Source organism: Pelodiscus sinensis, chromosome 12 (genome assembly GCF_052426305.1).
Source record: "Pelodiscus sinensis isolate ZL-2025 chromosome 12, ASM5242630v1, whole genome shotgun sequence".
Taxonomy (NCBI): Eukaryota; Metazoa; Chordata; order Testudines; family Trionychidae; genus Pelodiscus; species Pelodiscus sinensis.
Genome location: NC_143063.1, coordinates 2,281,351 through 2,305,745, shown reverse-complemented (window position 1 = coordinate 2,305,745; position 24,395 = coordinate 2,281,351). Strand labels below are relative to the sequence as shown.

General features: G+C 48.1%; 1 protein-coding gene across 1 annotated transcript; it reads left to right on the top strand.

The window, feature by feature from the left end:
• Positions 1 to 196: 196 nt before the first annotated feature.
• On the top strand, positions 197 to 24,233 carry LRRC36 (leucine rich repeat containing 36). Its single transcript, XM_075940581.2, is given in 12 exon segments — positions 197 to 330; positions 332 to 373; positions 2,608 to 2,699; positions 3,877 to 4,016; positions 5,190 to 5,241; positions 7,580 to 8,050; positions 11,707 to 12,005; positions 15,553 to 15,718; positions 18,117 to 18,283; positions 20,136 to 20,250; positions 22,778 to 22,892; positions 23,855 to 24,233. Coding segments are annotated over 12 exon segments (1,950 nt in total). The 5' UTR covers positions 197 to 238; the 3' UTR covers positions 24,054 to 24,233.
• Positions 24,234 to 24,395: the final 162 nt, after the last annotated feature.

Genomic DNA, 24,395 nt, shown 5'->3' with positions numbered 1-24,395 from the left:
ACTGCGAGAGTATCCCCTACCTTCCAAAGGGAGTTACATACATCCTTAGTCTTTGGATAGGTTAATCTGTTACCAGTTTTATTAATGCAGTCTCACATGCGGAGGGAAAGGCTTTCATTGTTAATATTCTACTTTCCCAAGTGGTGATTATGCAATATACAAGCCGTTGCTGGGGCAATTTCTGGAGTCTGTTTTTGCTTACACTTGTGCTTGATGACTGTTTCACTAGTGTGCTTATATGAAAAAGAACTCTACAAATCCTCTTTCCTCTGTTTTGGATGACAGAATAATTAGGGAGAGCGAAAAAAAAGCTGCCCCTCTGCATTTCGGCCAAGAAGGCGAAGAGTTTATTTTCCGAAAAAGAAAACATAAGGTAAGAATGTTTGATTTGTATTTAATCGACAGTGCCTGGCAGAGTGACTTGATGTTTCTTTGCCATGTAAGTGAAGTCCCTGGAAATAAATAGAACACAGCCTCTGCCATCAGGAATCTTTGCCTATGTCTACACGGGGATAAAAACCCACAGCTGGCCTGGATCTGCTGAGCCAGGCACACAGGGCGTGGGCTCTGGGGCTGAAAAACTGCGGTACAGGAGATCCTTGTGATTCGCAGAATCACTATTTGCAGTTCCCTTTCCTGTCACCACCTCGCCCCTCTCCCCTCTATTGCACCTAATCTACAGGCATGGGGGGGACACGGCCTCGGGGGGCCTGTTGTGGGGTGGCAGCAACAGTCAGCACTCCCCCCCCAACTCACTGCATGGGCCAGAAGCCATAGGAAAACAGAGCCCTCGCGGATTTCGCCACTCGCCGCGGTGTCAGGAACATACTGTGGAGGGACATTCAGGCTCAAGGTGGAGAGTCCCAGAGCCTGGGTTCTTCTGAGCCCAGCTCAGCTGGCCCAAACCAGCCACAGCCATGCTGTGGGGCTTTTATCCCTGTGCAGACATGCCCGGTGAGTCTCAGATTCAAATTCTGCTTTGGGGTCAGCAGATGCCACTCCCCTATTTCGGTTTGGCCCTGAAATAATCACTGTCCCTTGGACTTATCTGTTCTAGAAATCATTGGCCATAAACAATGATTAGGACTTTACTGTTTACCTAAAAGTTGTTTACCTGATTATATAAAAATGAGGAAGATGGGAATATTACAGAACACACCGTAGCTGTATTGCTGGGAAATCGGTTCTTTGCTTGGGTCAGCGTACCTATTCACAGGCCTTTGTACTCGTTCTCACTTTCACAGATACAGCACCTGACGCTGTACCTGTTCTTACAAAATACTTGGCTTTGCATTAGGCTCCCCAAAGCAATCTGCAATAGAGGGAGAGCAGTACAGAGGGAGAGCAGTAGATCATTTCTCTGACTCTAAAGGGCGAACTTTTGAAAAGGGCCGACATTCCTTTTCTGCACCCTGCTCAAGTGGCGAGATTTTCAAACTTTGCAAATCTGGCTGCTGCAGCTGGGTACCTACATGGGACCTGAGGTCTCAAAGCCAGCAGTGCTTTGCAGCATCTTACTGATACCAGATATACTAGTGCTGGTCATGGCCCAGTAGACACAATTCCATTCTGAAACAGACTTCGGATGGGGGAAGTGTCCATTTCTGTTTGTACGTGTAATCATCTTTGTGTGTGAACATTTGTACCACAATGATTCACATCCTTTTACATGTTTGTATAGGCTTTCTAGCGTCTCATCTGGGCAAGGGGGGGGGGGGCTGGCTCTGTGCTCCCAGAAGGGGTGGGGCCTTGGGAAGAAGGGGCGGGGCAGCCAGAGCACACCGCTGCCCACCCAGCTTTTAGAGTCACCCAAGCATGCAACACCTTGGGCAGTGATTTAAAGGGCTCGGGGCTCCAGCCACCGCCAGTGCCACAGTAGCAGCAATGGCGGACCCCAGGCCCCTTTAAATCACCGAACCACAGGGCCTGGGTGTGCAAGAATGTATATCCCAGCGAGTGTGCACAAGCGCACTAGAGACAAGCATTAACAGTTCCTTAGCACACATTGACGTCTCATTGCAAAGCAGGGTCCACAAAAGCTCCTGAGGAACTATGTGAGGACCTGCTGATGCTCTCTAACAGTTCCTTGGTGTGCTTTCATCTACCCTACTTCGAAACAGCGCTGCAGCGAAGCACTCTAAGAAACAGCTAGTTTGGGGGTAGATTTACACCGGGAACTAGGGATGTAAAATTTTGATTAATTGGCTAATGGAATAGTCAATGCAATTTGCTTTGACTATTGCATTAGTTGATAAGGGCGCCTTCGCCTTTGAAGTATAGCAACAGCCACACATCCCTACCAGGAACTCAATGTTTGAGTAGACTAGTCCTAAGAAAATTGCCACTCTTCTCTGCTGGGATAGACAGTTGCTTACTTTGCTAGAAGAGAAAGCGGGAGAACAAAGACTTTTGGAATCTGTGGGATGCCCTTTAAATCAGTCCTGTGTTTCTTGTCTGCATATCATCTGGAGAGTGGGGCGATTCTTTGTAAAATGGGAGAAAGGGAGTGTAAACAGGGTATTAAAAGTCTGGGAACCGTTGCAGGGCTCAGTTCTGCCACCCTTACGCCACCTCTAGCCGTGGTAAATCTATTCTTTTCTGTTGTAGCTGTACGGGGCATACAATGAAGAACTATGCTGTAGATAAAGGGACCACTTCAGTACCTAGTTTGCATATTGATAGCAGCAGAAAACAAACAGGTAAGATGCTTCTTGCCAATTAGCGTAGCACATACAAATCTGTCTGTAGGCCTGTATACACGGTTGGAAATTCGCAGATATTGGCAATACAGGAAAAAGTGTAGCACTGTATTGTTTTGTTCTGACAAACTTTGGAAATCACCCAATAATTAGCATCGCAGTAAGTGGAAAATGTTTAGCTATTGACTACAGACCATGTTAAAAAAAATAAAGTGCCCTTCCTTTGAGATTTGGCCATGTAGCTGCAGGCTCTGGGTTGTGCGAATACACCGTACTGCTAGGCTAGAGTCTTCTGTCAGGGAGTACTTGCTGGATTCCCTGGTGAGCAAAGAGTGCATTCTCAGCCATTTTCATTTCCTTTTTGGCCACTGGCTGCTCTGGGCTTCAAGGACCTTTGGCCCCCTGTGACCGGGCCCCTAGGTAGGGTTGCCAGATGGTTTCAACAAAAATGGTGGTCACACTTGACATGACATCACAATCGACATCACATCTGATTTAGAACATACCGGACAGTTCTATTTTCTCATTTCTATTCTCTCCATTTGTTTCCCGGACAGAAAGCTCAAATACTGGGCTGTCCAGTTCAAAACTGGACACCTGGCAGCCCTATCCCTGGGAGTAGGTGTACAGAGGAGGCTGCCCTCTTGTCCTCCTGTGTTCCTGGCCCAGGAACTCCAAGCCACTCCCTAATTCAGTGCTTAAGTTTGGCCTCAAGAGTCCAGATTCCCCTTAGTTGGAGTTTCTCAATAGATTCCCCTCTTTTTCCCCAGAGAGGTAGGATGGGGAGCTTACGGTTCATACCGTAAGACGGCTGAATCTCACTCCTGTCTCCTTGCTAGTCAGCCCCAAACTGAGCCAGACTCCTTCCTTTTTCTCCCCCTTCCAGGCCTGGTACTGGTTGCAGGTAAAGGGGTGGGGCTAGCTGGGCCCAGAGGCTTTCTTTAACCCCTGGAATGCCTAGCCCTCAAATCCCCTCTTTAAGATGGCTCTTAGCCATCCTGCCAGGCCCAGACATTAACGAGTGCACAATGAGCACAGTGCCTCATTTCTTAGGGAGAGCTTTTGAAAACGACAAAGGATCAGGTAGGTCTTTCTGAGAATCAACCCTTCTCCCAAAATTAAGTAACAGCTTTCCCAATTATTGATACACTGCTTCTCATTATTGTCTTTTTAACAGAGTCAAGCCAAAAGCACCACAAGCTTCTGTTGAAATGTGAAGCCGAGGATTCTTCAATAAATGCGTCATCTACATCTGCAATCCAGGCCAGCAGTTCAGCTAAAGCGAATAAGCAAAGCAACATCACACTGGGGACACAAGTAAGACACCCTGGAGCAATGTTCCCTCTTAATTTTTAACATCCACGTGCAGAATAAATTTTTGTTATATGCACCAAGGCATGTGTGGATGTGCACCACCAGGAGAAACATGCTGCTGGCTGTGGGCACTCTGCTCATCAGCTGGGTGGCACCTGAATCTCTCCTGGGAGGCCACCCCAGTGCTCAGCTTACAGGGAACACTGCCCTGGAGTTGTTATTTAAGGACTGACAATCTGCTTGCACGTTACTCTTGTGTAAATGATTTGCATCCATTTTTGGTGACGCTTTCATTTTTTTTCCTACTCCCTTCTGCAGAAGCTGTTTGTACCATGGGTGCCGTCTCCATAATTGGCAATGCATTAAGTTCAGTGCTGCAGTCTTTATGAGTAGAGCCTTAAGATTGGAAGCTGAAATGCACCATAGTCAAGAAAGTCATAATAATGGTTCCCACTGCTACAATAAGTGGTCCGCATCTGAGGCCAGCTCAGATGTGTCAGAACTCTGGTACACAGGGGCCCAGCTAGGGGAGCTTTCGCTCCCCTTTCCTGAGAGTGCTTGATCCCAGGGCATATTGAATGGTGTATTTAACGTGGAAGTAACAGCCCCAGATTGCTGGTACGGTGCATGCTCTGGGCTGTGTCTTTAACTCTTGCCAGATGCACCATATTGGCAGACATGGATGGGTACCTCCACACTGGCTTTCCATCACCACATGGGGTCTACTGTGCACAAGGGAATCTTCATTTTCCATCCCCTTTATGCAACTTGACTTGGGGCCAGCCTTGGACTCACTGTACTGACAGCTATCAGAGGAAAGTGGGACCTTACTGTGAATCTTTACTTTTGAATGTCTTCATGTTTGTGTTTAAAGTCTTGACCCTAATGCGGATGTGCAGTGAAGCAGATGTACTGTGGGTTTGAATTCCTGGTGCTAGTGACTTCATGTTTGAAAAGCTTAATTTAAATTTGTGTTTCGCACCTAATTTGTTGTCGGAATTGCCTTTTGTATCCATAGAAAGCCTTTTGTGTCTTGCAGTCCAAGACAGGGGCTGGGCACACTTGCAGTCTTTCCTCTCAGAGAGCACATTTTCAAATCTTCGTTTAATAAATAGTTGACTTGGGCTCTTGATACAAGTGTGAAGTGCATCATTTGATCTCTCATGTATTTTTCAGCTGGAAGATGTGGCTGGGAAACAATTGCTGAATCACAGTCACCTGGAAGATGGTAAATGCTTCAGTCTTCAGTTTTCTTTCAGAACTTGGACTTTTAATTCTTTCCTAGATCAATGATAACCCTGGAATTCTTTCAAATTCGTCATGCTGCACTACCAAATCTAATATCGACACTGGAACAATTTACCACCAGTTGTGGATTCTCTGTTGCTGCCAGTTTTTAAATCCAGCCCCAGGTCTACACTAAAGGGGAAGGTCAAATCAAGATACGAAACTCCAACTATGTTAATTACATAGCTGGAGAAGACATACTTTGATCTGAGTTTCTTCACCATCTCCAGAGCGGGAGGCCAACTCCTCGGAGGAGCAGGAGTACTGGCCGCTGCTGGGGGCGAGGGGCTCTCTGAGTTCCATTTAGTGGGTCTTTATGAGCCTCACTAAATTGAACTCTGGAAGATCAACCGTGGCAGTGTCGATCTTCCTCAAAGTGAAAACATGGCCTCCGTTTTACTTCCCTGCCATTTATAAAACTTAGGGCAGGTATACACTATGGGGTTAAGTTGACCTAAGTGATGCAATTCATAACTCTGCTGGAGTCAACATAGCTTAGGTCAACTTATTTCAGTGTCTGTTAATTAAGAAATGCTCCCATTGACTTTTGTTTCTCGTTCCGGTGGAGTATCAGAGTCAACGGGAGAGTGATCTGCAATCGATTTAATGGGTCTTTATTAGACCCTCTAAATTGACCATGAGTGGATTGATTGCCACAGCACCAAACTTCTGATAGTGGAAACAAACCCCCAAACTATCACCCTGTCTTTAAAGTTCAGTGCAAATCAGTCTGTTAAGTATTTATGAATTGTGCTTTTCTTATTACCCTAGTAACAACATACAACCACCTGGCCATCTGACAGTCAATTAGTTTCACTGACTGGTAGAGGTCAGTTGGGAGTTCTTGAATCTTCTTGTTTTGCATCAGTCATCTGTAGGTTTTGCTCTGATTGTTCTGAGGCACAAACTATAGATGCTGACGGCTTCTTTTGAACTGACCACTGTTGGTCTTGATCACATATGATCTGGGCGTTGATTTTTTTATCTTTATGACTGCTGAAGTTGTCCATCCAATTGTGGTCACCAGGTTCTAGGCCCAACAGTTCTCTAAGTATCACCTCTTGTAAAAGTGTTCGGAAGGTGGTTTTTTACCTTTATTTGATTTGGTTAGTCTTTATATCTGACCGCTTTGGAGACAGATTCCTTTCCAGAGTTGAAATAGTTCTGCATTGTCTTCCAGTCAGGAATTGTGCTAGACCAGGAGTGGACAATAATCTGGCAGGCCCACGGTGCTTTATTTACCTGCGCGTCCACAGGTGCAGCCACTTGCAGCTCCTGTTGGCTGTGGATCGTGGTTCGTGACCAGTGGGAGCTGTGGGAAGTGGTGGGATGGAGACACTTCAAAACCATTAGCACTGGATCTTGCAAAGTCCACTGAGGAATCCTAGAATGGGAAGGAACCTCGAGAAGTCATCAAGTGCAGCCCCCTTCTCTCCCAGCAGGACCAAGCGTGATCTAGACCAGTATTTCTCAACCTTTTTTTTTTTTTGCTCATGGTCCCCTTCTGAGCCTCGTTTACCTCTGTGGCCCCCCTCATAGCCGCTGTTAGTTGGAAAAAAAGGCACATAATTTACCTAATGTTCCGTTTTCTCCATGTGGCCCCCTAGAGGTAGGGCGTGGCTCTGGGGAGCCATATGGCCCATGGTTGAGAACCACTGATCTAGACAATCCCTGACAGGTGTTTGTCTAACCTGCCCTTCAATATCTCCAGGGATGGAGATTCCACAACCCCCTAGGCAATTTATTCCAATGTTTAACCACCCTGACAGTTGGAAGTTTTTCCAAATGTCCAACTTAAACCTCCCTTGCTGCAATTTAAGCCCAGAAACATGTGACTCTCTTTTAATGTGCACTGCATGAAAGTTGTTGGGAATTTTGGGGAGCAATGAATATCCCCAAAAGCACATGATTGCACATGATGGCAGCACATCCAAAAACGATGCTTCAGAGACATGGTGGAAGCCCCATCGTTTGAGACATTAAATATGGGAATTTTCCAAGCACCGGGGAATATGTTGTAAGCAAGAGTCCTAACCTGGTCTGTGTGGAGAAGGGCTAGCTGAGATCTAATGGAACTTTTCCTCCTCTAATGTACGACTTCTTAAGATGTACAACATAAGGTACATTACATTCAAATGCCTACTTTTTTATGACTTCTTTTTCTGGGGACCTGTTCTTCATAGGAGGCTTCTAAGTGTGGAGTTGGAAAAACAGCTGCACATGAATGTTTTGTAGTTTTCACAGTTTTGACTCCTAATGTTACGGTTGCTTTTTGGCAGAATACAGATCTCTTGCATCGTCACCACATATGCGTTCATCCCTGCGCTCCCCAGAAAAGATAAGAGCTGGACTCTCAAGAGGAGGATTTCGGGTGACTTTTTCAGAAGACAATTCCTTAGCAGCCCCTCTTGAGAAGGACAGAATTGGAAAACCTAATTTCTATTACCCGAACCAGGACATTTCTTCATCCCAGAGACTGCATTTGAGTGACACAAACAAAACGAGCCCATACAAGTTACACAGAGATACCGGTCTTGATAGTTACGACCACCTCTACCTTTCCTCCGCCCCTCAGAACAAGGACTTTGTTCAGAGACCTCCCAAAGATAAGAAAAGTACAAATTTTAGAGATTACAATATAAGTCCTGGAAATGAAAGGAAGACAACTTCACTGTCCGCTAGCGATGACCTATTGACACAGCACACTGAGATGGACAGTAGCACTCGAGGCCTCGTAAAACTCAGTTCAGGTAAGAACATACTGACTTGTCTTCATGGTTTTTACTTTTGAGGGGGTCAGACTGTGTCGGCAAGTCGGGGTTCCTCCGATCCTGCAGCCCCGTAGCAGCAAGAACAGACTCCACCAGCCAGTAGAATAGAGAAAGTTTATTGCTTCTCCAGGATACAGCACAGCACAGCACAGACGTGATGTGTCTACAGGAGCCTGGGCCAGGATGCCTCAGCCCCCCTTGAGATAGGGTGCCTGGGCCCCTGGATTCCAGCCCCCTCCTTAGTCTGTTTCCTTCATGGTTCCAACCCAAGACTGCCCCTTCCCCCCCAAATACTCACTTCCTTAGTTCCCTTGCTACCCTCAACAGGTCAGACTGGTTGGGTCTTTGTCTACGTGACCTAGGCAGCCCACCTGCTAGGCAGTGCTCTGGTCACTGACCAGTAGGGGTCACTCACAGCCCAAGCATAGCAACCAGCAAGGTATTAACACAACATCACACAGGGCATGGCAGGGAGAATTGTATTCATTGTCGCTTCTACTTTTGTGAGCCCTAAAGAAATTTTAGGCCCTTACTCACCTACAGATAAAACCAGGTTGTTTGCAGTGTTATAGCCAGGTTAGTCCAGGCGATGAGACACAAGGAGGAGGTCATCTTTTATTGGACCAGCTTTGTTGGTGGAAGGTACAAGTTTTCCAACGACACAGAGCTCTTCTTCAGTCTGGGAGAAGGAAGCAGCGATTGAATTCAATAGAAGTTGAGACGGATAGTTTAGTGCTGTAGGGCAGGGGAGATGGAGCAGGCAACAAGGGTTAGCTTGTGTGACAGTTTCTCTGAAAACATCCACTCAATGTGCAGCAGATGTCAAACCAGCAAACAGAGCGGTAGGAATCATTAAGAAAGGGATTGTGAATAAGAGCATATCTTAATACCTCTTCCTAAATCCATGGAGTAGATTAGACAGATGTCTGTTAGGGATGTTCTAGATCAGTGTTTCTCAACCAGGGGTACGAGTACCCTTAGGGGTACTCTAGAGAAGTCTGGGGGGTACTTCAACACAACTGAAATTTGGAGGAAACTGAATTTTTGTATTAATTTTTATAACGTTTTATTATTTTTGTACTTTTTACACCCAAACATTTCATCACCCGCCTGGCTACAATTAAGTTGTTTAAACAAGTGTGTTGCAATGATAGAAAAACGGTAGAAAAAATTGTGCATGTCTGAAAACTGTAGGTACTGGGGGTACTTCTAATTTTTTGTAAAGGGATACTTTATAAAAAAGGTTGAGAAACACTGATCTAGACGGTGCTTGGGAACTGGAGAGCAGGGAACTGGACTTGATGCTCTCTTGAGGGCCCTTGCAGTTCTAGCATTCTACGGCACGCGCACATCTTGAATACTGCATGGAGATGTGGTCACCTCATCTCAAAAAAGATATTTCAGAGTTGGAAAAAGTTCAGAAAAGGGCCACAGACATGATGAGGGAGATGGAAGGGCTACCATATGAGGCGAGATTAGCAACATTGGGACTTTTCAGCTTGGAAAAGAAACAACTAAGGAGGGATGACAGAGGCCTATACGATCATGACTGTTGTGGAAAAAATGAATAAAGAATACAACACGCAATCCTGTAGCACCTTAGAGACTAACAAACATGTATCGATAGTATCAAGAGCTTTCGTGGGCACACTCCTTTCAGGCAAAACGTCTGTGAAGGATGCATCACCCGAATTTTGCTTAAAATTGAATTCCTGTTTGTTTCATTAGATTATTTTGACCGTGTCAATAGCTGGTTCTGCAGTCATATTGCAGATACCTGGGAACGTGGCCGGTCTGGGCATAGTCACTCCACTTGGCCTCCATCTATCCAGCTCTCCAGCTGCTTCCCCGGACGCCCTTCCCAGAAACACCGTCCCTCAGTGTATTGGCGTGACGATGCAGTCGGGGTTCCCCTGACACTGCACCCCTGTAGCAGCAAGAACAGACTCCACCAGCCAGTAGAATAGCTTATTTATTGCTTCTCCAGGATACAACACAGCATAGACGTGCTATTGCTACAGTAGTCTGGGCCAGGATGTCTCCGACCCCTTGAGATGGGTCCCTGGGCCCCTGGATTCCAGCCCCCTCGGACTGGTTCCTTCATGATGCCAGCCCAAGACTGACCCTTCCCCCAAACACTCACTTCCCTAGTTCCCTCGCTGCCCCAACTCGTCTGACCAGTTGGGTCTTTGTCTACGTAACTTAGGCAACCCCCCTGCTGGGCCGTGCTCACAGGCAGAGGCCAGTAGGGGTCAGTCACAGCCCAGGCACCACAACCAGCAAGGTACTGACACTACATCATCACATGTGGGTGCGTCAGGGGGAATCACACCTCACAGTGTAGGGGGACCCCGGGTTACAAAGCAGACAGCACCCTCGCTATGCCCCAATCGGGCTTGGGTTTTGTCTTATGTGAATGACCCCATGAGCGAGCCCTTTCTTTACTGCTCAGTGTACGTGAGTTACTGTGAGGAGGAGTGATAGAAATGTAGCCGTGTTAGTCTGGTGTAGCTGAAACAAAATACAGGACTATGGAGCACTTTAAAGACTAACAAGATGGTTTATTAGGTGATGAGCTTTCGTGGGCCAGACCCACTTCCTCAGATGAAGTAATGGAAGAAAATTGTCACAACCATATATACCAAAGGATACAATTTTAAAAAATGAACACATATGAAAAGGACAAATCAAATTTCAGAACAGAAGGGGGAGGGGGGAGGTAAATGTCTGTGAGCTAATGATATTAGAGGTGATAATTGAGGAAGCTATCTTCGTAATGGGTAAGATAATTAGATTCTTTATTCAAACTCAGGTGTAAAGTGTCGAATTTAAGCGTGAATAACAATTCAGAGGATTCTCTTTCAAGTGCAGTCTTAAAAGGCTTTTGAAGCAGGATGCAGGTAATCAAGTCGTTGAGACAGTGTCCTTTCTGGTTGAAATGGCAAGAAACTGTTTTTTCTTTGTGATCCTGTCTGATATCTGTTTTGTGGGCATTGATCCTTTGGCGAAGTGTCTGAGACGTTTGTCCAATGTACATAGCAGACGGACACTTTCGGCACTTGATATCATAAATTATATTTCTGGATGCGCAGGAATATGTGTTCTTGATCTTATAACTCACTTGGTTGGGTCCAATAATGGTATCAGCAGAGTGAATATGTGGACAAAGCTGGCAACGGGGTTTGTTGCAAGGGAAGGTACCAGGGTTGGTATTAGGTGGTATGTCCTGTGGTTGTTGATAAGAATCATCTTGAGGTTAGGTGGTTGTCTATAGGAGACTATGGGTCTGTCTCCCAGAGCCTCTTGGAGTATGGTATCCTGTTCCAGTATAGGCTGTAGTTTATTGATAATGTGTTGGACAGGTTTAAGTTGGGGGCTGTAGGTGATGACAAGTGGTGTTCTATTGTTGGTTTTCTTGGGTCTGTCTTGAAGTAGATAGTTTCTAGGTATTCGTCTGGCTCTTTCAATTTGCTTTTTTATTTCTCCAGGTGGGTAGTTGAGGTTTATAAATGCTTGGTAGCAATCCTGAAGTTTCTGGTCTCTGTCAGTGGGATTAGAGCAGATGGATACAGCGGGGAGAGGAGGACAGAAATGGCTGAGAAGGTTAATGTGCATTCCTGTCTTTCTTCCCCTAGAGCTGAACATCAGCACACATCTAAGCAGTGACCCGGCTCTGTCGGCCACTCGCTTGTCTACATTCTCTACCAGCTTCAGCAATTTAACATCAAGGCATCGACCTCTGTCAGCGGAAGCATTGTGTGACCATTCACTGCCAGCCCCGGTGAGGAAAACGGTACCATCTGCGATGCCTTGGAAAGACAGAGACTCTGCCGCTAACAGGTGCTTGAGCCCTGCTAGAGCGGGGTATAAGCAAGGTGACAGACTGCATTCATCACTGTCCCCCCAGCCGTGCTTTCAGGAGTCAAAGAAGGAGGCAAGTATCTTACTCTTTAGCCTCTTTGCTGTAGAGAAATGCATTCGCTGTGAATGGAGATTGATATCGGCATTACATTAGGATATGCCAGGGAAAGGATCGAAAAGCTACCGTGTGGATACGTCTCTCTATGAATATGCTAAATAAATGCTAAATTGCAGAAAGCTCCTGATAATGGGGTATGAAAACAACGTGGAAAAAGGGTACTTTACCAAAACGGTATCCCAACCTGAGTAAGCGATAGATAATCCTCGGACGCTGGCTGACAGCACTTAATGTGGAGTCCAGGATCTTGTAGACGTGGGGGTCCAACCCTAGCAGGATTGGAATCGCATGAATATGAAACAGCCATGCTTAGGGATGGGGGTATTGTGCCCACTTTGCACCAGCCTAAGAGCGTAGGTTGGCCACCAAACTTTCCGGAGCGTTTGGGGATTATCACCCAGGAACATGCAGTAGGCTGGATGGCTCAGAGAGACTTTACGCCACAAGTCCCCCCGGTACGAGTAGAGGGAGAAGGCGGCAAGGTGACAAAAAAGGAGTGATTGTGACATCACGGCTGTCCAAAGCCTGCTGCTGCCCAGCACCTTGTGGTTTGTCCAGGCAGGTGGTTACATACGTAATGGAGGGCATGCAGAGTGCCACAGAAATGCACTGGGTACGAAGGGGTTCTTTTAGCTAGCGGATACGGGCACAACAAGAACCAGTGGCCGGCAGCTGACGCCAGACAAAGCCGAGTTAGAAATTAGGCACACATGGTGAACCACGAGGGTGGTTAACCGTTGGAACCCACGCCCAAGGGAGATGGTGGACTCTCCACCTTTTGCTGTCTCAGATCCAAGTGGGACGCCTTCGTGGAAGATCTCCTGTAGCCAAACCCAAGTTCTTGGGCTCAGCATGGGATACCTTGGTGAAAGGTAATGGCCAGACCAGATCGTCTATTTGTTCCTCCTGGCCTTACAACTTGGAATCAGAGCAGCACAAGTGGGGGCTTCGTGCCAGCATCAGATGCTAGCCCTGATTTCCCATTGTGTGCGCTTTGCGAATTGGCCTGTCTGCTCTCTCGTGTCCCCCTTAGAGCCACGTACCTTAGAACTGGGACCAAATTGCCACTGAGTTATACTAGTTTTACTTACATCCTTCCATCTGCTTCCATGCAATTATACCTGCGCATCACACTGCCACAAGGCAGTGCGGAATGTGCCCCTGAAAATTCTCTCACATGCTAAGAAACCACGCGGAGGATTTTTCAGTGAAACGAAATATAAAACCCTTGTTGGTAAAGCACGTGGATGACACCAATATGGCTTGGGCGATCATTCATGATAAGCAATCTGGGCATAGTCAAACCACATGGCTGTGTCTAGACTGGCCAGTTTTTCCAGAAAATCAGCTGCTTTTCCGGAAAAACTTGCCAGCTGTCTACAGTGGCCGCTTGAATTTCCGCAAAAGCACTGACTTCCTACTGTAAGAAATCACTGCTTCTTGCGGAAATACTACGCTGCTCCCGTTCAGGCAAAAGTCCCTTTTGCACAAAGCTTTTGCGCAAAAGGGCCAGTGTAGACAGCTCAGATTTGTTTTCCGCAAAAAAGCCCCGATCGTGAAAATGGCGATCGGGGCTTTTTTGCGGAAAAGCGCATCTAGATTGGCACGGACGCTTTTCTGCAAAAAGTGCTTTTGTGGAAAAGCGTCCGTGCCAATCTAGATGCTCTGTTCCAAAAATGCTTTTAACGGAAAACTTTTCCGTTAAAAGCATTTCCGGAAAATCATGCCAATCTAGACGCAGCCCATATGATTTAATACAGCCAAACCCAAGGCCAGACAGGGAGGGGAAAAGGTAGCCCCCCAACCTGAAAATGTGACCTGTGTTCTGGAGAGCAATGACTCCGAAAAGGATGTAAGGGCAGAGAGCAACAGTCCATGAGCTCCTGGAACCATGCTGTGGCTAATGTGGTTCTTTGCTGTGTACAGAGAGAAATAGCAACAGGAGCAGGAAGATCATGTTAGCTCTGTGGAGGCACAAGTGAGACATTAGTGTGTGAAATCCCGGCTTTGTTGTCGGAAATGGCAAAACTACCCTTGACTTCAGTGGAGCTGGGATTTCATGGAGCGTCCGGTTCTAGTGTCCACCTTTTTAAAGGATGCTGAAAAATTGGAAAGGGATTAGAAGAACGGAGAGAATTCAAAGGTTGGAAATCCTAATGTAAGGAGCTGTATCTATGTAGTGTATGAAAGCAGGTGAGGAGCAGGATTACTTGGTTGTGATGTGTCAATTCCTTCCTGGGGAGAAAAGCAGGAGGTTTCTACCAATCTAGCAGAAAAAGGCATAACAAAAACCAATGGCTGCAAGTTAAACCAAGACAAAATTCAAGCTGGCAATAGACACACATTTTCAACAAGAGTCATTTGCCGTTGGAACAGCTTCCCAAAGATTGGGTGGCTGGTCCAGCGCTTGACGTCTTTCAAACAAGATCAGACGTCTTTCTGAATCTTGCACACTTGAGGTGAGGAATGAATTACAATGTGACATTCTCCTGCTTATGGTACGGGGCTACCTGGTGGCTCTAATCTCTTTCTTAGTACCCATTTTATTTGCTGTGTAACATGCAACTTTGAAAAGGTTTTATGCCCCTAGTACAAAGAGGATACATTTTCTTTCATTTTTAAAGCCCTGTGTTTGTCTGCACGCATCTTCATGCACACCCAGGAAGATTTTCCTGGCGTTGCTCAGGTCCTTAACTCAATTAATTTGGGGGGTTGGAAGAATAAAATGGAAATGTACATGCTTCATTTAAACCATTTTTCTGGGGTGTGGCTGGGGATGAAGGGTTCAGTATGCAGGCTGCGCCAAGGCCAGGTGAGAAGCACTTCTCCTTGGCCTCTGCAGCTCCAGCAGGCACAGCTGGAGGAGGGGGGCATGTCCCCTAGTTGGGGGGCAGGTCCAGGTTTATCTGCCCCTCTATCAGAGTGAGGAATGCAGCAAATCGGGCACTTGCTCCTCACTCCCTGGCAAAGGGGAACAGCCAGCAATGTCCCACTACGAATTGTGGGGGGAGCTTCCACCCTGTCTGCCTAAAGTGAGCCTGGTGGGTGGGAAGCTCCGGACTGGGGCAGTCCCGGATGGGTGGGGGCATGCCTCCAGCCAGCCCCTTTCACCTGGTGAATCTTTCTCTTTTCTATAGGACTTTATGAGAAGCAATCCTATTCTAGGCACATTCTGTTTTCCTGGCACCACCAAACCCTTATGTTGCTTTAAGTTATGATAAGATATGTACTGAATGTGGTGGTCCTAGCTCTTACCGTTTAAGAGGAGTGCTTGGACAGGCAAACAGACAAACTCTTAAATATAGTCGCTGGCCTTTACAAAAGGAACCTCACACAACTGTGCATGCAAATTCAGGTGGCCCTAGCTTGCATTGCCATACAAATCCCGTGCTCCTTCCCTGTTGCAGATCTACCTGGTGCAGGCATGTAAGTTAGGTGCTTTAAACCTGTCGCATAATTTATCTGGAAAAATGAACCATTGGTGCTGCCTTTTTCACCATAGGCTGCCCAAAGTGACGTGAGCAACAATCCAAGTTTCACAGAAAGGCAAAGTCCCAAAAGGACGGAGACGACGTCACGTATTGCAGTTGTTCTAAAGCAGCTCCTGGAGCTCGTAGATTGTTACTGGGATGGAGCAGGCTCTCTCCTCCTCAACAAGAATTTTCTTGGCAAGTTGTTTCATTTGCTGGGAATGAACTGGCTACGTCTGCTTTTGTTTCTAGCCTCCCGGGAGACCTGAAATTCGTCAGCTTAAACTTCCACCTGCTTTTTCCCACTTGCCATTTGGATGGGAAGATATTCTAAGGCCTTGCCTGTACTTATCCAGAGATCGACCTTCTGGGGCTCTATTTAGCGGGGCTAGTACAGACCTGATCAATAAAAGCTGACAGTGCCCCCATTGACCCGGTACTCCACAGGATCACAAGGCGTAAGGGAAAATCAATGGGCAAGTTTCTCCCCTCAACCTCTGTGACGGCGCGTTGGGGGTCCCCCGTCTCCTGCACCCCCGAAATGGCATGAACAGACTTCACCAGCCAGTAGAATGGAGGTTGTTTATTGTTCCTCCAGCACAGCGCAGCACAGATGTAATCTGGTTACAGGAACTGGGGCTAAGAGGCCTCAGTGCCCCCCTTGAGATAGGGGAGTCCCAGCCCCCCTCCCCAGCTCCTTCTTCCCTGCCTTCCAGCCAGGAACTAACCAACTCTCCTCCAGCCCTGCCCCCCAGCCAGGGCAGCATCCACCTTCCTTTGTTCCTCTCCATGGGGGGTGTCTGGTTCAACAAGTTTGGCATTACCTTTGCATAGTGAGGTTTTCCCTGCTGGGTCTTGCTCCAGACAGCAGGGGTCACCACAGCCCAGCAAGTACCCCCACTACGTCACACCCTCCCGCAAGGGGGAGGTATGTGGATTGAAGATACCTTGACTCCAGCTAGGCCATTCTCAGAGCTGGAGTTGCGTAACTTAGTCAACTTTCTTCCGAAATGCAGACCTGGCCTAACGCTGTGTCATTTGCTTGGTGCAGTTTCTTGTACAAAGGGTCACTTTTCCAGCAGCCCCGTCCTCTTACAAAGCAGCAGCTCCCCATTATGTTCTGGGGAATTCTTTTTAAGACAGGAACATTTTTCACATATTGTGACGCAGTGGTGTGGTTTTCGCTGATGCACTGTAGAAAAACACATTAAAATTAGCTGTGATAAATCCAGGGCTAGATTGACAAAAGGACCTACCAGCAGTGGCGGGGGGGAGGGGGGCAGTTGCCCCTGGGCATCACGCTAGAGGGGTGCCAATTTAGCAGCAGAGGGAAGGACAGGGCTAGGAGTCCTAGGACCCCGCAGGTGCCCCGGAGGGAAGGACAGCACTAGGACCCCACGGGTGCCAGCCGTTTCTACACCTACATGAAATTGAAACTGAGCCTGAAGTGCCCGGCGGGGGCGGTGGTTCAGGCTGAGCATGCACAGAACTATAACCCCCACAATCCCCTTCAACAGTGTGCCCTTGGAGCCAAGACGGCTAACCACATATTGGGGCGTATTAGCAGGAGCATTGTCAGCAGATCTAGAGAAATGAGTATTCCTCTATTCAGCACTGGTGAGACCACAGCTGGAGCGCTGCGCCCCATTCTGGGCTCCACGTTACAGAACAGAGGTGGACAAATTGGAGAGAGTCCAGCGGAGGACACTGAAAATGAGTAATGGGCTGTAGCACATGACTTACGAGGCGAAGCTTAGGGAACTGGGTTTATTTAGTCTATAGAAGAGAAGAATGGGGGTGAGGTTGAAAGCAGCCTTTATCTCCCTACAGGGGGTTCCAGAGAGGCTGGTCTCAGTGGGGGCAGATGGCAGAACAAGGAGCAATGGGCTCAAGTTGCAGTGGGGCAGGTCTAGGTTGGATCTTAGGAAAAAACTATTTCCCTAGGCGGGTGGGGAAGCGCTGGGCTGGGTTCCCTAGGGCGGGGGTGGAATCTCCATCCCAAGAGGTGTTTCAGTCCTGGCTTGACAAAGCCCTGGCTGGGCTGATTGAGTTGGGCTGATTCTGCTTTGGGCAGGGGGCTGGACTCGATGCCTCCTGAGGTCTCTGCCAGCCCTGATGTATATACGATACCGGAAAATGTCCATAATTAGAGCTAGTCGGCAATTTCTCAACTACGCATTTTTCTATCACAAAATTGCCATTAATTTGTTCATTTTGTTTCCAGTTTGTCAAAATGGAACATTGACGTTTTCTAAATGAACAGTTCTAAGGCTGGTTCAAAATGAGTTCTGGTTTCAAAATACTTAAGATCTGAGATGTCCGTAATTCCTAGTAAAACACATGTTCAGATAAGAGTGGCTGAAGTATTGAAACAAACAGGAAACAAGTTAGAGGCAAGGGGGGTATTCTCGGTCTGAACATTTTCAAGATTGACTTTTCAGCCTGATTTTCCTGCTGTGAAGCAAGATGAAAAGTCAAAATGTCCTCGTATGGGAAAAGCCATTTCCCACCCACTGCTGTTGATACTGTCACTACGCATGAAACAAATGCTCTGTTTTTCAGACTCTGCTTTTCCAACCTACTTGTTTTTCTGTAGCTCCAGCCCAAGATTTGCTTTTGTATCTGATGTCCTCTACCCCTCCGCAGAAGGAAGTTCACTTACCAGGTGGGGACAGCCCGTCAGTCTTAGCTGAAAATGCTCCCAGACCTCAAAGGAGCCCGCTGAAGTATGCTGAGCAGTATAACAGAGCGGACGTGGCATTGGTATGTCGTTTCCTTTCCTTCCTATGTGCTCGGGAAACAATGGGATGAACTTTTCAGTAAGGAAAACTTCCTTGTAGCATAAAAGTCCTAAACAGATCATTGCGACAGCTGATTGCAGAGAGGTGTAAATCACACACAGATTGTCTGTTGTCTGCATTCAAGCGGGATTTGTATTCCCACTGGACTGTAGATCAGACTACACCGCCTAGGAGGCATCCGTACAGCAGGACATCAAATGAGAGCCTCGTTTTTAGTGACAATGATCCATCTTAGATGCAGGGGTGAAAGTAACTTACGTTTCTTACAGGTGCTTCGTTGCACACACACATCCCGGGGGGGGGGGGGACTCAGGGCTGAGAGATAAGGGGGCTGCAATATGATAATTAAGTGTGGAGTGGAGTGTGGGAAGTCAGGGCAGGCACCTGGGGATGTGGGGGGATATCAGGAGTCAATAGTAGGCGGTATTAGGGGCTCGGGGCTAGGGGTGTGTAGGGTGCATACATACAGGAGTCCAAGTTGGGGGCATGAGGAGGAAGGGGCTCGTGGTGGGAGGCTGGGGACGTGGGGGCTGAGAGGGAGATGTGGGGGTGCAGGATTCAGGACAAGAGGCTGGGAGGGGGGGTCCAGGGACCAATTCAGTTGGAGAACTGCAGCTGCACATACCGGTCCCTGCGTGTTGCTTTTCACCTCCTTCCTCTCAGTCCCGGCTGCACAGGGCAGAGCAGAGGAGGAACGCAGCAGGCTCTGCACTTTCCTGCCTCCCTCCCTGAGAGTCACAGGAAGCAGGAAAAGCAACACACAGGAATGGGTATGTGTGGCTGCACTGCCTCTCCTGTCACCAAGTGCCCCAGCTAGTCGGCTTCTTGCCGGAGCACTGCTCTGGGGCGCGCCGCCTTGCTTTCACCTCCGCAGTGTGAGGTGTTTGGGAAAGGGACATGGCCAGATTATAAAATCATCCCTGATCTATCACTAGCAGCGTTTCAGGGGAACATTTTCAAGGGCCTAGCCGGCAGTGGGAGCTGCAAGCTTAGCTTCCTTTCATGCCCTGGGAAATCTTCCCCCAGATTATTAAAAGTGAAAGGATTCCAAATAACGCCTCGTGTATGCGGGTTTCTCGGGGGCTGCGCTTCATGCGTTCTGACCAGTGAAACCAGAAGAGTCGCTTTGCCCTTGGCGTTGTGACAGCTTCATTTTCTGCTTCTTTTGCCACAATGTCAGTAACAGCCATCGCTTTGCCTGGCAATTTTCCCCTCAGCGCCAGACCGCAGCCCTTTGAGGAGTTAACACCTTGTCACAGGCGAGGTTTTGTAACAGCCCCAAATCACAGCTCAGGACTGGACTTCCTAACGCCCCACGCTCCGGCTGCGAGACCACCTGGGGTCTGGCGATGCTGTGGTCTCCGGTTGCAGCCTCTGCGGGGGAAATAATGCAATCCAAAATTAAAAGCTTGTTGTTAATTAAACCCTTTAAATATATTGGAAACCGCTTCTGTTTAAGTCCGGTTCCTTACAAACTCCCACCACTGCTTTCCATGGTTTGTATGCGGTTGGTTTTTAAGATTTGGGAGGTAGGGGGTGTTGGAATTGGCTAAACTACCCACAGTCTCGGTGACTGAGTGGAGCCATTTTTCTTTCCTAACGAATGTTTAGGTGGGTGAGGTGTACTGGCTCTGGGGGAAAAGCAAAGCCCCCGTTTGCATTAATCACAGCACAAAGGCCAAACGGCCAAACCAGAGGGAAAACTCCTAGTAACTTCCGAGGCCATTGGATCAGACTCTGTAGGATGATAATTCTCCTCACCTGTTTTGATTTTTCACCCTTTTTTGTTTTGTCGAATTCCGGGCTGTGTGAAGCAGCAGCCAGCCAAGGGGCAAGACGACAGCCACGCACCATCTTCCCAGCTACAGGAACTGGATTACGCTGCTACTTCTAATTATTGCTTTAGTGGGAACCGCTCACTCACGTACGGTAGGCTGGCAAGGCTTAGCTTTAGTTTACTGCAGGCCCTAGGCTTGTGACTGAATTACTCTTGTTTTCTGCTCACCAGCAAGCGCAGTTATTGCAGATCAGAAGAATTAGAAACAAGTCCAAGTATTCTGTTCAGCAGCTGCTCAAAACACTAACTGCTGAGAAATGAAGGCTCAGTTTTCAGCCAGAAAAACTCTGACCGTGGTGTTGTGATGGTACAGGGCATCCCCGCTATACATCACCCCGCTAGCCATATGTTCCACACTACAGTCGTTGACGCTTGTGGGAACTGATGCATTATAAGTCCTCCCATTCCCTGCTCTTCAGTCGCTCATAAAAAACCCCAATTTGCACAAAGGGAAGTCAGCCATGGGAAGAACATTTCCCGCTTTAAGTTGTTTCGCTACAAGTCCAAGTTTTTTGGAGCGTGTCCTGGACTTACAGTGAGGACGGCCTGTACCCAGGCCTGCGAGTCACTGTTACCTCTCTGCCTGTAGCCTGAAGTGGTAACTGGGCTCCTTTCAGCCTCTCATGCCCGTTCCTCTGGGCTATGCCAGCCCTGGCTTTATCTTGCATGTTAACAAGAGAGGCACTCCAGTCCCTGAGAACTCTTGAAACATTCCCCTCTGAGAACCAGCCTCTGCCGCTGGCTACTCACAGAAATCCCAGTTCTGCTCCCAAGGACGCACGTTACTCGTTTTACCTGCAATCACTGCTCCTGCCACAGAGCCCTCGTACGAAAGGAAAAGGAAAGCGAGAAAGATTCAGCTCCAAATAAGAACAGGCTGGAAATGGTCACGGACAAACCAGCACCATAAAAGGTGAACCAGGGGCTGCGCTTTATTAGCAGTTACCTTTCCTCCCTCGTAGCGGAGGTTTCTCCAGGGCCCAAGTCCCCCTCACACCTGCTGGCCCATGGGGAGGCGCTAACCGGGAGAGAAAGGAGGCGTTTGCGCTAGCTTTAGCTGCGAGGTAGCTGTATTTATCGGGCGAGCTTGAGCGCCCTCTGCTGTCTCACATCCTGCAGGTCCAAAGGGCTGAGCCGCCCAGACCCTGCTGCATTTCCCTGCCGCCTGTGGACGTTGTTGGAGTTCCCCATCTTTGCTCCTGCAGCGCTCTCAGTCCGTGCAGATGGTACCCATCTATTGGTAGAAAAGTCCGGTGTGAGTTAGAGATGTACAATCCTGTTTAATTGGTTAACAGGTTCAACACAGTTAACTGTTTGACCAATTAAAGAAGGCGGATGGGGGGGGCGGCGGTGTTGCTCCGGTCCAGCTGGGGTGCCCCCCCCCCAATTACCCGCTGCTGGGCTGCAGCAGTCCCACATTGCCTCGTCTGCAATGCCCCCCCCCCCCCCGTGCATGGCAGGTGTGGAGCTGCTCCAGCCCCTGCCAGTTAACCTGCCATGAAGGGTGAGGCTTACCAGTTAACCATTCCCATCCCTAGTGTGAGTGGGGGCTGGCATCAGTCTGGGAACAGGCCCTGGAGGTCCGTCATGCTCTCCTGGTTTCAAGTCCTGCCACTCCCACAGCAAGGCTATGCTGGAGTGACCCTCACCGCAGCTGCGTAAGCGCTTGGGGGAGGCCCAGGAGTGTGGCAAGTGAGGCATTTGTGTGGGCTTTACGCCCCATTGCAAAACAGAGAGAGAGAGAGAGCGAGAGCAATCAGTGCTACAGCCTCCATCAGAGCCCTCGGCGTGGGGCCGGGTACGAAGCACCTGGCAGTCAGTAGCACACCTCGGGCACTATGGCTATCAAGGGGTAGAGCAGGGTGCCCGTACCCAAGAAGAGGTGCAGAAATCGGATTCAGGTCTGGAGTCTTCAAAGGACTCCAAGTGACTGAGCTCTTCTAAAGGCTCGGAAGGGCCTTCAAAGAGGAATCACGCCCCCGAATCTGTTGTGGGCCTGCCAGCTCTGCTCCCAAAGCACCTTCATGGGCATCTCCTCGTGCCATGGAACCACAGAACGCCTGCCTGGAATCCTCTACTCCTGAAGTGCTTGACCCGCACTCACAGTCCAAGAGGCTTGCCTGGCCTTGGTGCTCAGGGCCTTGCGTCTGGCGCCTCGCAAGCATTATGAGTCTTGCAAAGTTCAGAGCTTTCTGGAGATACCTCACTTGTTATCCCTTAGCAACAAATGCCCCGTGTTCGGTGTGGTGAGTTTCTCAGGTCTCAGAGCTGCTTGCACAGAACAGGAGTCTGTTTGCCATGGGGACTCTGTCACAGGCGTCTAATGTCGATTAGTAGTGGATAGGGATATCAAATCCCGTTTAATTAATTAACTGATTAAATATTAAGTTTAACCGGTTAATTGTTTAAACAGGGGCGGGCAAGGGACCCTGGTTTTTCCCCTGAACTCAGCCTGCAGAAGCTACGAAGTGTGCAAGCCTGCAGGAGTAATAAGAAATGGTAGTTAATTCTACTCAGAGTTCTATCATGACTACTGATGCTCATCACACACTGTAAAATGCATACTCTGGCAATCGTGCGCTGTAGTTTGCTGAGCCCAGCTCACTATCGTTCTTTTAGGTGAGTTGCTACAGAAGAACGAGCAGCTGAAAGTCCAAGTGGAGAACTTAACGCTGGAATTAAAACAACTTAAGAAACTGCAGGAGACTGTGAATCTTCTACAGGACAGCCAGAGGTACGATGGACAGCGAGACGTTTCACACACGCACAGGTCGACACTAGGAAACGTAGAATTACATTGCTCTGGATGTGAAAAATCCACACTCCTGATTGACTCAGTGGAACTGACCAAACCACCTGTGTAGACAGTCCAATGGCAATGGGAGGGCTTCTCCTGTTGCCATAGCTACCACCTCAGGGAGGCAGAGTACCTGCGAGCTGATGGAGAAGCCCTCCCGTCGGCAGTAGCCTCAGTAGAGACTGGCCCAGAGACGTTCAGAAAAAGAGCCTCTGGCCTAAGTTTCAAAGGTCCTGATCCCACGCAACTCATGGAAATCGGTGAGAGCAAAGTGTGCTCCACCCCTCTGTAGCTCAGTCTACCCATCAGTGCCCTGGGGTGGGGGAACAATAATTCTGACTCGTTAAAAGGAATCAGGTTTTAGACTCATCATCTCCTCTAAGGAAGGTACTGAACGGTGGTTGTCACACAAGTACAAGACCAGGGTTAGGTGTGAACAGACTCCTTTGGAGAATCTAGCCCCGTGCGTTCTAAGGGCGGTTCATCTGTTCTCCATCAGGCCAGGAGGTTATTGTGTACAGTGTAACCTTTTACGGATGTGCTTGTAGCTGTCCATCACACGTTACTCCTGTCTGTAACAAGTTTATAACATCAATTGTTTTCGCCCCCGATAAACTAATTATAAATGGAACTTAATGTGAAATGTGATTGGGGTTATAATTGATTTGAAATAGACACACGTGGCCTACACACTTAATGTTTTGTTTGCTATGAATTGGAAGACATGGAAGCGACGTGAAATGCATTCCCCAAAATGAAATATACTACAGTTCATTAGGATGAATGCATGGTTATGAGGGGCCTAGGGCTTGTGGGAGGGAAGGGCCTAAGTATGAATTCCATATTGCAAATTACAAAGTCTCCGAATTTTATAACCACCTGTTCCCCATCTTGCCCAGGTCTTTAGTGTCCACAAACAACTTCCTGCTGCAACAGCTTAACAAAGAGCACACTCCTAATTCGGGGAAAACAACACTTCCTGCTGAGAAACTCAGCATTCGGGAGCGATCACTCTTGGAAAGAATTCCTCCTGGCTCAGCAGCCCATGACTATGGTCAGTATTGTCATGCAGGGCAATTAAACAATTGTCCCCTCTAACGGAAAGAAGTGACTCCCGCAGTGTTAACGTTCTACGGATTACGTATGTTCTTTTCCATGTAAGTACAATATGAGATGTCAAACTATATTTAAAAAGATTTGCACCCTAAATCCCTGTGCCCCTGTAGGCCACGCTGGGAGCCCAAAACTCATCCCAAAATAAATTTGAACAGAGCCCTGTACATAACTCCTCATCCTCTCTGTCACTGAAGGAGCGTGCGTTTATCAGAGAATTGCAATGGCCGATGGAGGCAGGTGTTACGATAGGACGGTGTGAGTGGGACTAGAATTGGAGAGATTGTATTGTTAGGGACTCCGGGGAGCAATTCGCAGATGACGCTT